The 15,054-nt window shown below is 43.2% G+C and overlaps 1 protein-coding gene across 1 annotated transcript in view; it reads left to right on the top strand.

Annotated features, from left to right (window-relative positions):
• APCDD1 (APC down-regulated 1) overlaps positions 1 to 14,737 on the top strand; it is a 105,074-nt gene extending 90,337 nt beyond the window's left edge. The window contains exons 4-5 of the mRNA XM_075316400.1: positions 9,898 to 10,219; positions 13,441 to 14,737. Of these exons, the coding sequence (XP_075172515.1) occupies positions 9,898 to 10,219; positions 13,441 to 13,889 (771 nt within the window). The 3' untranslated portion in view covers positions 13,890 to 14,737. The remainder of the gene's footprint in view (positions 1 to 9,897; positions 10,220 to 13,440) is intronic.
• Positions 14,738 to 15,054: the final 317 nt, after the last annotated feature.

The raw sequence follows: 15,054 nt of genomic DNA, 5'->3' as shown, positions 1-15,054 counted from the left end.
AAACATTGTTCCCATTGCAAAGGAGCGGGTCCCCTGTCGTTGTAATGTCCATTCTGAAAGAATGGGCGAAAAAATTTACCACTGGGGGTATACCTGAAACAAAGGCCTAACTATTGTAACGGTCATCATGGTGGCGCATGAGGAGAAGGAGGAGCAGTCCAGCGATTATCCAAAGTCCAGAAGTGTGTACCCATGGGTGAGTGGAGGTACATGGCAAATTCCCGTTACAAACTTTAAATTCCGCTCTCATTTGCTGGTGGTGTGGTGAAGTCTGGCCCAATCCAACCCTTGTTCATCTTGATCAGAGTCAGCCTGTCAGCATTTTCAGTTGACAGGCGGGTGCGTTTATCTGTAATGATTCCACCTGCGGCACTAAAAACACGCTCTGACAAAACGCTAGCGGCAGGGCAGGCCAGGACTTCCAAGGCGTAGAGAGCCAATTCATGCCACGTGTCCACCTTGGATACCCAATGATTGTAAGGCACAGAGGAATGTCGGAGTACAGTTGTTCGATCTGCAAGGTACTCCTTGAGCATCTGGGCAAACTTAGGATTTCTTGTGGCACTACCCCGCACCTCAGGGGCTGTGGTACGTGAGGGGCTGAGAAAACTGTCCCACATCTTAAATACTGTTCCCCTACCTCTGGCAGATTGGACTTGTGCCCCTCTCGGCTTTACGCCTTGGTTGTCCACTGATTCCTGACCTATACCGCTAGCGTTTTGTGAGGGGAATGCTTTGCCTACTTCCGTGACTATGGCCTTCGGAACTGCTGCATTTTGGCTGACCTTTCCGCCTCGGGAATAAGAGACATAAAGTTCTCCTTGTAGCGTGGGTCTAACAGTGTTACCAACCAGTAATGATTGTCGGCCAAGATGTTCTTAACGCGAGGGTCACGAGACAGGCAGCTTACCATAAAGTCAGCCATGTGCGCCAGACTCTTAACAGCCAGTACTTCAGTATCCTGACCAACACGATGACTGAACATGCTGTCCTCCTCCTCCTCCTCCTCATCTACCCTGTCCTCTGGCCAGCCACGCTGAACCGAGGATATGACTGGTGTGCATGTCATATCCTCAATTTGGCCGGAGAGTTGCTCCATGTCTTCATCCTCCTCCTCGTCATAGTCCTCCACTGCACGTTGTGATGAGACGAGGCTGGGCTGTGTGTTATCACCCACACCCACTACTGTTTCTTGCTCCAACTCATCGCGCTCTGCCTGCAATGCATCATGTTTGTTTTTGAGCAGAGACCGTTTTAGAAGGCAGAGAAGCGGTATGGTGACGCTAATAATGGCGTCATCACCACTCACCATCTTGGTGGAGTCCTCAAAGTTTTGGAGGATGGTACATAGGTCGGACATCCATCTCCACTCCTCAGGTGTTATGTGTGGAGTTTGACCCATTTCCCGACGGCTTAGGTGATACAGGTACTCAACAACTGCCATCTTCTGCTCACATATCCTGACCAACATGTGCAGAGTTGAATTCCAACGCGTGGGGACATCACACACCAGTCTGTGAGCCGGAAGATGCAAACGGCGCTGAAAGCCGGCAAGGCCGGCTGAAGCAGTAGGTGACTTTCGAAAATGTGCAGACAGGCGGCGAACTTTTACCAGCAGATCAGACAGCTCTGGGTATGACTTTAGAAACCGCTGAACCACGAGGTTGAGCACATGGGCCACGCATGGAACATGTGTCAGCTGGCCTCGCCTCAAAGCCGCCACCAGGTTCCGGCCATTGTCACACACGACCTTTCCTGGCTTTAGGTTCAGAGGTGTGAGCCAGTGCTGTTTCAGAGCTGTCCACACCTCTTCTGCATTGTGGGGTTTGTCACCTATGCAGATTAGCTTCAGCACAGCCTGTTGCCGCTTCGCCGAGGCAGTGCTGCAGTGCTTCCAGCTTGGGACTGGTGTGGAGGGTAAAGTGGATGAGGATGCGCAGGAGGAGGAGGAGGCTGAAGAGCATGACATTCCGGAGCTGTAAAGTGTGGGTGAAACCCTGACTGAGGTAGGGCCTGCAAACCTTGGTGTGGGAAGGACGTGTTCCGTCCCTCGCTCAGACTGGGTCCCAGCTTCCACAATATTAACCCATTGTGCCGTCAACGAGATGTAGCGGCCTTGCCCACAAGCACTTGTCCACGTGTCTGTGGTTAGGTGGACTTTGGGTGACACAGCGTTGTTCAGGGCACGTGTGATGTTTTGTGACACGTGGTTATGCAATGCGGGGACGGCACACCGGGAGAAATAGTGGCGGCTGGGGACCGAGTAACGTGGGACAGCTGCCGCCATCAGGTCGCGGAATGCTTCTGTCTCCACCAGCCTAAAAGGCAACATTTCCAGCACAAGTAGTCGCGAAATGTTAGCATTTAGAACTGTAGCATGTGGGGCGTTGGCAGTGTATTTGCTCCTGCGTTCAAAGGTTTGCTGAATGGATAACTGAACGCTGCGCTGGGACAAGGACGTGCTTGATGATGGTGTTATTTCTGCGTAGGCAACTGCAGGTGCAGGACCGGAGGAGGCTTGTTCGCAAACAGCATGGACAGGGGATTGGCTCACATACACAACAAGCGAAGACGTAGCAGTGACATCAGCAAGCACTGCTCCTCGACTCTGTTGTACTTCCCACAAAGTCGGGTGCTTGGCTGACATGTGCCTGATCATGCTGGTGGTGGTCAGGCTGCTAGTTTTGGTATCCCTGCTGATGCTGGCACGGCAGGTGTTGCAAATGGCCTTTTTAGAATCATCTGGAGCCAACTTAAAAAACTGCCAGACTCGGGAAGACCTAACATTTGTACAGGCACCTTGTGTCGTGTTGTTGTTCCGGGGAACGGTTGCCTGACTTCTGCCTGGAGCCACCACCCTGCTTCTTACTGCCTGTTGGGATGCTACGCCTCCCTCCCCCTGTGCACTGCTGTCCTTGCTCTGCATATCCTCCTGCCAGGTTGGGTCAGTTATTGGATCATCCACCACGTCGTCTTCCTCTTCCGCACCCTGCTCCTCCTCCTGACTTCCTGACAATTGTGTCTCATCATCGTCCACCCCTTGTTGAGACACGTTGCCAACTTCGTGAGAACGTGGCTGCTCAAATATTTGGGCATCTGTACATACGATCTCCTCATGACCCACTTCAACATGAGCTGGCGAGAGGCCAGAATGTGCGAATGGAAATGTGAACAGCTCTTCCGAGTGTCCAAGTGTGGGATCAGTATTGTCCGAGGACGTGTACTCTGCCTGGTGGTAGGAAGGAGGATCAGGTTCTGAAATGTGCGGTGCAGTATCACGGCTACTGACACTTGTCCGTGTGGAAGACAGAGTGTTTGTGGTGGTGCCAATCTGACTGGAAGCATTATCCGCTATCCAACTAATAACCTGTTGACACTGGTCTTGGTTCAAGAGCGGTGTACTGCTGCGGTCCCCAAGAATTTGGGACAGGAAGTGCGAGCGAGTAGATGTGGCCCTTTGTTGTGGCGAAATTAGAGCGTGCCCACGACCTCGGCCTCTGCCTGCACCACTATCACGTCCACTTCCTTTTTCATTGCCAACGCCCTTGCGCATTTTGCAATGCTGTGCTGACGTGTATTCACTGGACTTGTGCGTTATATCCAAGTTTGTGCAAAACGCACACAAGTGCACCTGTATGCTGCCACTGACAGGCACACACGTGCGGTTTTTAAATGCAAGCACGGACGCACTAAGAACCTAACAGGTTTTTAGGAGCGACAATTACTGAGACGTCTGACACTATCAGACACTGCTGACTGACGTGTATTATACACTAGACTTGTGCGTTATATAATAGTTTGTGCAAAACGTGCACCTGTACGCTGCCACCGACAGGCACACACGTGCGGTTTTTAAATGCAAGCACGGACGCACTAAGAACCTAACAGGTTTTTAGGAGCGACAATTACTGAGAAGTCTGACACTATCAGGACTGTTTTAGACTGTGTACACCAGCCCCAGATATGATGAAGGCTGGTATACGGTCACCACTAGGAATGGCTATATACCCTGCCTGCCTGCCTGTATACTGCTACAATGGTCCTGACAAGGACTCTTCTGGTCACTAGCCTGTATTCCGACCTGGCTATACCCTGCCTGTATACAGCAACAATAGTCCTGAGAAGGACTCTGCTACTGTACTCCGACCTGGCTATACCCTGCCTGCCTGTATACAACTATAATAGTCCTGAGAAGGACTTCTGGTCACACTGTTTGCAGCCCTGCTACGGAAATAACTATAAAGGGCCGCAAACCTTTCCCTGAAGCAGCAACACTCCCCCTGCACTGACTGTCTGGATGGCTGTGAGCAGAGCACAGCGCGCCCGCCGGTATAAAGGCTCGGTCACGCTGTGCAGGCCGGCCAATCACTGCAATTCCACAACTAACAGGGCTGTGGCATTGCAGTGGTCTGCCAGCCAATCCCTGCATGAGGGCTGGCTCTCAAATGAGCGCCAACATGCAGGGATGAAGACCACGAGTACAGCACGAGTATCGCGAGATTACTCGGTCCCCGCCGAGTAGCCCGAGTACAGTGATACTCGTGCGAGTACCGAGTAGTAACAAGCATACTCGCTCATCACTACTTACTATCAGTTTGTACTTCTCAACATTGAGGACACCAAGAAATGACAACTTTAATGGCCGAAAATGCAGTGTTCAGCCAAAGAAACTTAGTGCAGCAGAAGGAAAGACCCATCACAATTACTTTCCTTCAAAAACCAAAGATGTTCAGCAGTGCCATCAGCTGAGAACTAGCAGTAACCTGTGGGAATCAGCATCACTCCACAACTGTTCTAAGAAGTCCATTCATGGAAGAATGCGTCCAAAAACCATACTTGCAACATGGTAATAAGTAACTCAACTACGCATGAAAACATAGGAACTGGGGTGGAGAAAAATGTCAGCAGGTGATCTGTAGATGTGAAATATTAGACTGTAACAGAAGTCTGTTAGCCAGAGGGCAGGAGAGAGGTGCAACAATGAATGACTGCAGGCAACAGTGAAGTATGGTGGAGGTTCCTTGTAAGTTAGCAATGTTATTATGACCTATCCACACTATAAAGAATAAAAAGGAGTCCTGGAAATGATGATATGACCCCAATCAAGCCCTGATTTCAACATCATTAAGTCTGTTTGGAATTACATTCAGAGACAGAAGGATTTGTACAGTCCTATATCCACAGAAGATCTGTCCGTGATGTTTGGAACAACCTATTGCTTTCCTTCAAAAACTGAACAAGTGTATATAAAAGAAACAGATGCATTGATGCTGTTATGAAGACAAAGGGGGTCACACCAAATATTGATTTTTATTTTCTCTTTTGTTCCTTCAGTTTACAATATAATTAATAACACTCCTGTTTTTGAAAGCGTAATTACTTTGCAGCATTTTTTCCAAATCTACCTAAACCTTTTGCACATCACTGTATATTTTATTTTGTTTAGGTTTAAATCATTGAATAATATTAATCATAATAGCTTGTTATTATAATTATTTTTTTCAACTATTAGTAATAGAATAATATATGTGACACATTTTTTAATGTAAAACCTAAAACATTTTTGCATTCTGCCATTCACAAAGGACTATAAGAGCACTCGCTACATGTGACAACTTACAGTGATACAGATCTTACAGACAAACATTTCCTTTATGGAAAAGCAGCACAATATTCTAATCAAGATCAAAGAGGGCTTTGATACAACATCAAACACAGCCTTTTCCTTAATCTTAACCTCCTCAGCATTGAAGTGCCCTAGAAAGCACATGCCACGCTGCAGTATCTGGCCACACAAATCTTAACCATTTTATTGCTGTTTTCTTTAGAACATGGGTATTGAATATTAAGGTTCTGTTTCAATTTATAATCAGAGAAGGCCTGGATCAACTGTAAAGTGGTGCTCAGGAGGAAGAAAAACACTAGTAATAGAAAAATAACTCCGGCACTCAAAACGGGACAACAAGAAAAAGTAGAATCCAGATGCTTTTTGCTCAGTACTGAGCAAAAAGCATCTGAATTCTACTTTTTCTTGTCCCGTTTTGAGTGCCGGAGTTATTTTTCTATTACTTTTTCAATATATGACAGAATCATTGCAAGATACTTTTTACAACAAAGACAACAAAAAAAACGATCACAATGGTCACAAATTCAAATGCAAAAATTCTTTATTAAAGACAGGTGAGGGGAGGTAAACACAAAAACTTCACCACGGACACATAATAATGCATAAAAATATAGCAGGATTGAAAAATACATCAAAAATAGCATATTTTTATATATATATACATATATATATATATTAATGTGTGTGTGTGTGTGTGTGTGTGTGTGTGTGTATATATATATATCTAGTGTCACAAAAATTCTTTTTCTGATGTCTTACAATAAGTTAAGCCAGTGAGCCAAAAGTATATACCGTATAATAGCAGCCGAGGACTGACTAGAGGCATTCGAGGGTAATAACAAGCTGTCTACCGAGAGGAGGTTGACACATATCAATCATGTAGGACCCAGCAAAGGAGGGTGCCGTGAAGGGGCGCTGGGCTGGAATTACAATGGCCATTATAATATTCCAAATACATCCATTTATGTTATAAGGTAGAATTTTTTTTTTTTTTTCACAGTGTGCGACTGGTCTTTTTTGTCTCATATATATATACACCATCCAGATGCGCACCTGTCCACATTGTAAAGGTGCTGCCAGTACGGTTTGAACTCAGGTTAGTACCAGCGTGGGAAACCAGCAAGGGAACCCCTGTTTCATTCTGTTTTTTTCTATTGTATAATGCATATAACAGGGAGTGGTGCTCTGTTTACCAGCTGATCTTGTAGGTTTTTAAAACCCAGAGAACATGCAGTGTAATGTAGGACCCAGCAAAGGAGGGTGCCGTGAAGGGGCGCTGGACTGGTATTACAATGGCCATTATAATATTCTGATACCTCCATTTATGTTATAAGGTAGAATTTATTTTGGTTTTTCACAGTGTGCGACATATGAGACAAATATATATATATATATATATATATGCCGTATATTACCAGCCAAGGACTGACTAGAGGCACCCGAGGGGAATAACAAGCTGTCTACCGAGAGGAGGTTAACACATATCAATCGTGTGTGTATGTGTATATATTATATATATATATATATATATATATATATATATATATATATATATATATATATATTAGTACAGACCAAAAGTTTGGACACAACTCATTCAATAAGTTTTCTTTATTTTCATGACTGAAAATTGTAGATTCACATTGAAGGCATCAAACCTATGAATTAAAACATGTGGAATGAAATACTTAAAAAAGTGTGAAACAACTGAAAATATGTCTTATATTCTGGGTTCTTCAAAGTAGCCACCTTTCGCTTTCATTACTACTTTGCACACTCTTGGCATTCTCTTGATGAGCTTCAAGAGTTAGTCAGCGGAAAAGGTTTTCCAATAGTCTAGAAGGAGTTCCCAGAGATGCTTAGCACTTGTTGGCCCTTTTGCCTTCACTCTGCGGTCCAGCTCACCCCAAACCATCTCGATTGGGTTCAGGTCTGGTGACTGTGGAAACCAGGTCATCTGGCATAGCACTCCATCACTCTTCTTCTTAGTCAAATAGTCCTTACACAGCCTGGAGGTGTGTTTGGGGTCATTGTCCTGTTGAATAATAAATGATGGTCCAACTAAACGCAAACCGGATGGAATAGCACGCCGCTGCAAGATGCTGTGGTAGCCATGCTTGTTTAGTATGCCTTCAATTTTGAATAAATCCCCAACAGTGTCACCAGCAAAGCACCCCCACACCATCACACCTCCTCCTCCATGCTTCACGGTGGGAACCAGCCATGTAGAGTCCATCCGTTCACTTTTTCTACAAAGATACGGTGGTTGGATCCAAATATCTCAAATTTGGACTCATGTGACGAAAGCACAGATTTCCACTGGTCTAATGTCCATTCTTTGTGTTCTTTATCCCAAACAAGTCTCTTCTGCTTGTTGCCTGTCCTTAGCAGTGGTTTCCTAGCAGCTATTTTACCATGAAGGCCTGCTGCACAAAGTCTCCTCTTTAACAGTTGTTCTAGAGATGAGGTGTGTCCAAACGTTTGGTCTGTACTGTATATATGACCCTATATATAGAAAAAATAGCTCAGATGTCACAATGGAAAAAGATAACTTCCCAATTGGCAGCTGATGTGAAAAAAAAATGTACCCAGGTGACCACAAAAAAAAATTTTTTGTGATCTAGAATATGAGACAACACACATATATGCAAATTTTGATGGGTTTTTTTATCCAAATCTGCTATATTCTTATACATTTTTATATGTGCCCATGGTGATGTCCCTTGGTCACCTGGGTACATATTTTTCACAGCCACAACATAGGTAATTCTTTGTGCCATGTTTAATTTAATTTTGCCTATAGGTCATTGTAGGCTTATTAACATTCTATATTATCCCTTAAACTAACATATTATGTTGTGCAGCCATGTATTACATATGGACAATGGAAGATATCGTTCTAGCGGTATCAGCTGCCAATTGGGAAGTTATCCTTTTCCATTGTGACGTCTGAGCTATTTTTTCTATATATAGGGTCATATATATATCTATATGTTTGATATTTATGCGTACATTTTTGGAACGACCCCTATATTATGAGGTAACCTGCATATCCTTATGGTTCTTGGATTACTCACTGAGCGATTACCAGTTAGCTCATTTGATAATGAGTCACAATATGTTAACCTCCTGCTTGCCTGAGCATTGCAGTACTGGAGAGGATAAGAGTAGATATGACTGAACCTGAAAAGTAAAGTTTGGTGTTCGTTCTGAATACGGACTTTACAAAATAACAGTGTTCGGAGTTTGGGTGCTTTACGAATGCAAACCACTCGAGCATTGCTGTGCTCAGGTACGCTCAGTGCTCAGCCCAGTGCGAGCCACCTGCAGTGTTTCAATGGTATACTGGTGTTAACAAGAGGATTAATGGGTGTAGTGTGCACCAAACAAAAAAAATGGAAAACTCTCAGCTACCGTTCCCCGGATGTGATATGTTTATGTCTGGCTGGCTGTGGACGGAGACCTGAACTGCCCAATCAGTGACTTCCAATGAGGTTCAGGTCAAGTCCAGGTCCCGAACAGAACTTTATCTAAAGTCCGGCTGAACCCACAGAACCGAACTTCAACGGGTCCACTCATGTCTAGTTAAGAGAAGCAGTGATGCTAATGGAAATTAGGGTATGCCACAGAGTGTCAAAGGGTCCATAACACAGACCCATTGATACAGACCCATTGTTTTATGCTCTATACAAGTACATTTGCAATGAAATTACTCACCATAGTAGAATGTAAATGTGATTTTGTTCCTTAAGGATATGTATGCATGGGTTGGATACGCAACAGATTAATACCGTGGATTTGTGTGAAGAAAATCCAATGTGTATTACAGTGATAGCAAAACAGATGAGATTATTTTTTTTTTATTTCAACCACATGCAGTATAAAGAATTTATAACATAAATTGGTCTGTGCATCCTACCTGTACTGCTGATTTTATCACTGGGGCTTAAATATTGCAAATAAAACAAATATAAAAATGAAATTGGTTGGATTTTTTTTCTCCTCCAGAAAACTTCCATAATCCCATAGATGGGTTTCTCTAGATTAGTGATATTTTAAACTCTGGATCCAGAAAAATATAAGTAGAGAGAATTTTTTATACAGTTCTATTATGTAAATATAAAGTATATTACATAGACATTTATATAATATATATATGGAACAAATTGTCCTACTATCCACAATGTGGCAGGGAAATTTGTGGTCTTGAACTGAAGAGTGGTCTACACCACATTTTTACATTTTACATATTTTCTATTCTTATGTTTCAGAATCATGAACAATCATGCATTGCCTGTAGAATCATCTTCCGGTCAGATGAGCATCATCCTCCAATATTACCTCCTAAAGCAGACTTGACTATTGGACTGAATGGAGAATGGGTCAGCCAACGTTGTGAAGTGCGTCCAGAAGTCCTCTTTCTTACCAGACATTTTACCTTCCATGACAAAAACCATACATGGGAAGGATATTATTATCATTACTCTGATCCAATATGCAAACATCCTTCTTTCACCATATATGCCAAGGGTCGTTACAGTAGAGGTGTGAATTCAAGGAAAGTCATGGGAGGAACAGAATTTGTCTTCAAAGGTTAGTAGTAAACCTTGAAAGAAAGGACATCATTTTTTTACAGTTTATACTTTTACCTTGAGCATGGCAAAAAATAGTGACCATCGGGGGGCACTAACACAAAGTAAAGAATTGGAAGTTTTCCTTTGGCTGAGTGTAGTTTAGTGTAGCTAAACACCAGTGCTAAAAATGAAGTGAAGTTTGTTTTTACCCTCACACTATGGCCGGGGCCACACGAGGACTAATGTAATCCTCGCATGACACTCTGCTCACGCTGGCAGCACAGCAGGAGTCGAGTGTCATGCGAGTGTCACTGCGACTGAGGTCCAATCATGCGATCGGACCTCAACTGTGGGAGACGTGCCGACAATGAGGAGGGGCGGGCCAGCACTGAGGATAGGCGGGCCGGCACGGAGGAGGAAAGGAAGGGATTTATCTCCCTCTCTCCTCCGTTGCCAGCTATTGCCATTCTCGCAATGAACTAGCAGTACACCGGTGTACTGCGAGTGCAGTGCGATTTTTCTCTCGCCACACAGACTTGAATGGGTGCGAGAGAAAAAGTCTCGCATTACAATCGCAGCATGCTACAATTGTTTTCTTAGTCTGATTGGGGCCAAGAAAATAATCGCTCATGGGAGCTGGCATATGGGGTAATATTGGTCCGAGTGGAATGCGATGTTTTATCGCATTCCACTCGCTCCGATTTTGTGTTCCAGAAATTTTTATTACATTTTAAAGGGGAAATAATACAGGAAATAGAATGAATCATTAGCAGATGAATTAAAGCAAAAAAAATATTTCCATAAAGCAGATTCCTAAGGAAGGAGTGGGTAGGATACGGAATGGGGTAAGGGGATGGGAAAAACTTTAATAGGGAAGGGGGAGAGGAAGAGGGGAATGGAGGATCAAGGTGTATTCTTAAACATAGCTGAAAAGGTTAAAATGTTGATTTCTGATACTGCATTAAACAAGGAAACATAAACAAAGTTCACAAGTGAATAATAATAAAAAAGGGGGAAGAGAGAGATGATAATGTAAGAAGAATAGAAAAGAAAAAGTAAAGAGAAAACATTAAAGAGAAGAGGTGCTTAGAAAGGACGAGGGAAAACTTCTGTCCAAGGCTGCCATCTACGGTAATAGGAAGAGAAAGTATTGTTTACAGTAGCATGACACATTTGAAAATAGTTATGAAGGGATACTTTACCAATAATGTCTGTTATGGAAGGTAATGTAGTTTTTCTCCAGTTGGCAGCTATAGCATTCTTCGTAACAAGGAATATGTGAATAGCAATAGGCCTAAAAGTAGGAGGAATTAGGTCTATCTCTAGAGCAAGAAGTGCAAGTTGTGGAGACAAATTAATTTTGCAATGTGTAATTTTGTCAACCAGAGTAGAAACATCATTCCAGAGGGGTCTCACTTTTGGACAATACCAGAAGATATGGAAAATATCCCCTCTACATCCACAATGTCTCCAGCAATAGTGTGAATTTGCTGAAAAATTTTGTTTAGTCTAACAGGTGTATAGTACCATCTGGAATTAAGTTTAAAATGCGATTCAAATAAATTGGTACATTCACTTGATTTATAAGCCCTCGGTCCGATTTTGATGCCGTGTGTCTTAGGCCTATCTGTTCTGCTCCTTTGGAGGCCAAAGGCAGCGGCCAGGGATGTATTGTGGTGAAGGCAAGAAAGCAAGGGTTTATTACAGTTAACAGAAATACCACTACTGAGGTAGATGAACTTGAAAAGACATAGCAGATAACAGGCGTCAGGCTTCATGGTTCTCACAGATGACTTTCACAGATATCTCACAAAAGGTTACACGTGGCTGCAATTTATACTTCTTCAATTCAAGCTCACAATGATACAGATCCATCAAAGCAGAATCCTTCTTTGCTATGTTCTGCAAAGTGGCTGTAGCAGCTACACTTACAGATGTTCTCATGAGGCAAGAATTCAACTTTCTTCTCTAAATCTTCAACAATAGGACCTTGTAATCCACCATTGTCGCAGTTGTTCACCCATTTATGAGGGTGGAGTCAAAGACGCCTGTTTCATTAAGACATGCATAACTTTAAATAAATCAGCTGTGTCTTAAAAGTAGTGTGCACCTCCATGCGCCTTTCCACAATTCCTACTGTTCAGGGAGTAAGATTTAGGTATAAAGTACTCCACAGCTTATGAATTACCATATTTTTCGGATTATAAGATGCACTTTCCCTCCCAAAAATTTGAGAGGATAGTGAGGAGTGCGTCTTAATATCCGGATGTACAGTAGCTTACCGGGGGGTGGTGGAGTGTGGTAGAAGGAGGCAGGGTCAATGCTGTTTAGGCTGTGCATGTCCTGTGGAGGCTGTGCACGAGCTATGGCAGCTGTGCACAGGCTGCATTGGCTGTGCAGGGTCAGCAGAGACTGGCCTGGGGGGCGGTGAGAGCTTCAAATAATGGTGTTGGGAGTCAGCTCATGCGCAGATGGAGCTCTTAGTTCAAAATCTCGAAAATGGCTCCCGGAGATGGCGCCATTATTTGTAGCCCTCTCTGTCTGCAGCCGCAACCGTCGCTACCCCAGCACAGCTGCCACAGCACAGTCGTCACCACCGACAGTTTCTGGAACAGCATCTGGGACACCTGCTGGTTGCACTGCTCACACCATCGCCCTTCTCCACCACCACCCCTGCCTCCTGTAACACTGCTTCTCCACCACTGCCGCCCCCTCCGTTAAGACACCACCGGATTATAAGATGGACACCTTTTTTTCACCCTTTTTTCTCTAAATTTGGGGTGTGTCTTATAATCCAGTATGTCTTATAAACCGAAAAATATGGTAGGTGAGCAGACGTCACCACTCCCCTTCCTGCCCAAGGTCTATTCATTTAGATGAAGCTGGCCAAACCATTAACATGAAAATGCAAAAGTGCTTCCACATTTCTAGCAAAAAAAAGTTGATGAATCAGGGTAAAAATTTTCAGGGGATGACGGCAGTTCTTCCACTCACTTACAAAGTAACTCCCCTCCCTGAGCAACCAACGAATGAAAAGTAGAGTCATATATCTTAATCACTCTATCTAAATAAGCAGCAAGACACTTTAATAAAAGGGAATAACTTTTCTACATCTAAATAGGCTCTTCTTGCCTGTGAACCACATAGGTGTTGTTAAGGCTGCACCTATTTTCTTAGTATATTATGATGCATTTTGGCATGGTACTTATATGATATAAAGCATGCTTTTTTATCTTTCAGTAAATCACATGAAGGTGACCCCCATGGACTATGCTACAGCATCTCTACTAAATGTTTTCATTGGAAATGAATGTGGAGCAGAGAAATCATGGAAAGTCGGTGTGGAGCAAGATGTCACTCACACCAATGGTTGCGTAGCTTTAGGAATAAGGCTCCCTCATACGGAATATGAGCTTTTTAAGATGGAACAAGATTCACAAGGAAGATACTTGCTTTATAACGGCCAAAGACCAAGCGATGGCTCAAGCCCAGACACACCTGAAAAAAGGGCAACATCATACCAAGTGCCAGTGGTCAAATGTTTCCCCTCAGTCTTAAGACCAGAAGGTTCGATGGAGGAAAGCCAGAAAATGAGATCTGGAACTTCCTTAAATTCAGTATCCATGTTTATGAGGATTCCTATGTCTTTTTGGTGTTTATTTGCATTTATATGTATGTGGACTAGATGAACGAAAGGCAGAAGAAATATTCTTTGTATTTGATAGCAAGGGACCAAGGATCTGTTGTTGTTTGCAGACATCATATTTGTTTACTTGACGCACTTGGATGCCTGAGAACAAAGCGCTTATTACTACTCATTCCCTTTATAGTTGACGGCACCTCTTTCTATAAATCCAAAACCATCTGAAACATGATCTCTGGACTTCACAAAGCCGTATCCTGCCTTATTTGACTGCACAACAGTAATTGCACTTTACGCCAGCAGACATTTTGTATTAATATATTCTAGAGAGAAAACTATTTTATGCACCACTGAAGTCTGAGTCTCGTCTGTGCCATGTTACTGTTGTGCCCTTATCGCGTTCCAAAACGTACCATTTTTAACAGTGTTGACAAATCAGGATATATTTGATGCAGTATTGTGCCGCTAATCTAAAGACTGTACCCTGAATTTTATCACTCCATTACAGTTTATGGTGAGAGGGTTTATGTACCCTTCCATGATGGAAATGTGTTGTATATATCTGCATACTGTACATAAATGTATATGAAAGATACTTTGATTTATATTAACATATTCCACATTTTACACCAAAGAATAAAGTCTTGACAAGTTCTAGATGAAATAATAATTGTTGATATTTCACAGGCACAAAATTATATATTCTGTACTCTAATTATATAGCATAAACTCTTGTAAGTATTTATGGAATACGATAAGACTGCCCTACCTATCAGAGCTCAGCTTTCATTTGTTAAAAGGAACCTGTTATGTTGGAAATGGTGTTTGAACATTCTTTCCTAATCTGCAGGAACAATATAATGCACCCCATTCTGAGACTTTGGTATTTTTATTTGAACCATTTTACATCATCCTTAATTTCTTCTGCTTCCAAAACCCTAACACTAATCTCATTTAAACTAAGATGTAGATCCTGTCCTCACCCTCCAGGCCTTCTCTTCAACATATGCCAATGTATCTCATGCCCCATTTCATTCAAAGTCACTTAAAGAGATTGTCCACTACATTTACATTGATGGCCTATCCTTAGGGGTACTTTGCACGCTGCGACATCGCAGGCCGATGCTGCGATGCCGAGCGCGATAGTACCCGCCCCCGTCGCAGCAGCGATTTCCTTGTGATAGCTGCCGTAGCGAACATTATCGCTATGG

Source organism: Anomaloglossus baeobatrachus, chromosome 6 (genome assembly GCF_048569485.1).
Source record: "Anomaloglossus baeobatrachus isolate aAnoBae1 chromosome 6, aAnoBae1.hap1, whole genome shotgun sequence".
In the NCBI taxonomy this organism is placed as follows: Eukaryota; Metazoa; Chordata; class Amphibia; order Anura; family Aromobatidae; genus Anomaloglossus; species Anomaloglossus baeobatrachus.
The sequence above is the reverse complement of the archived record's forward strand: the minus strand, read 5'-3'. Positions and strand labels throughout refer to the sequence as shown.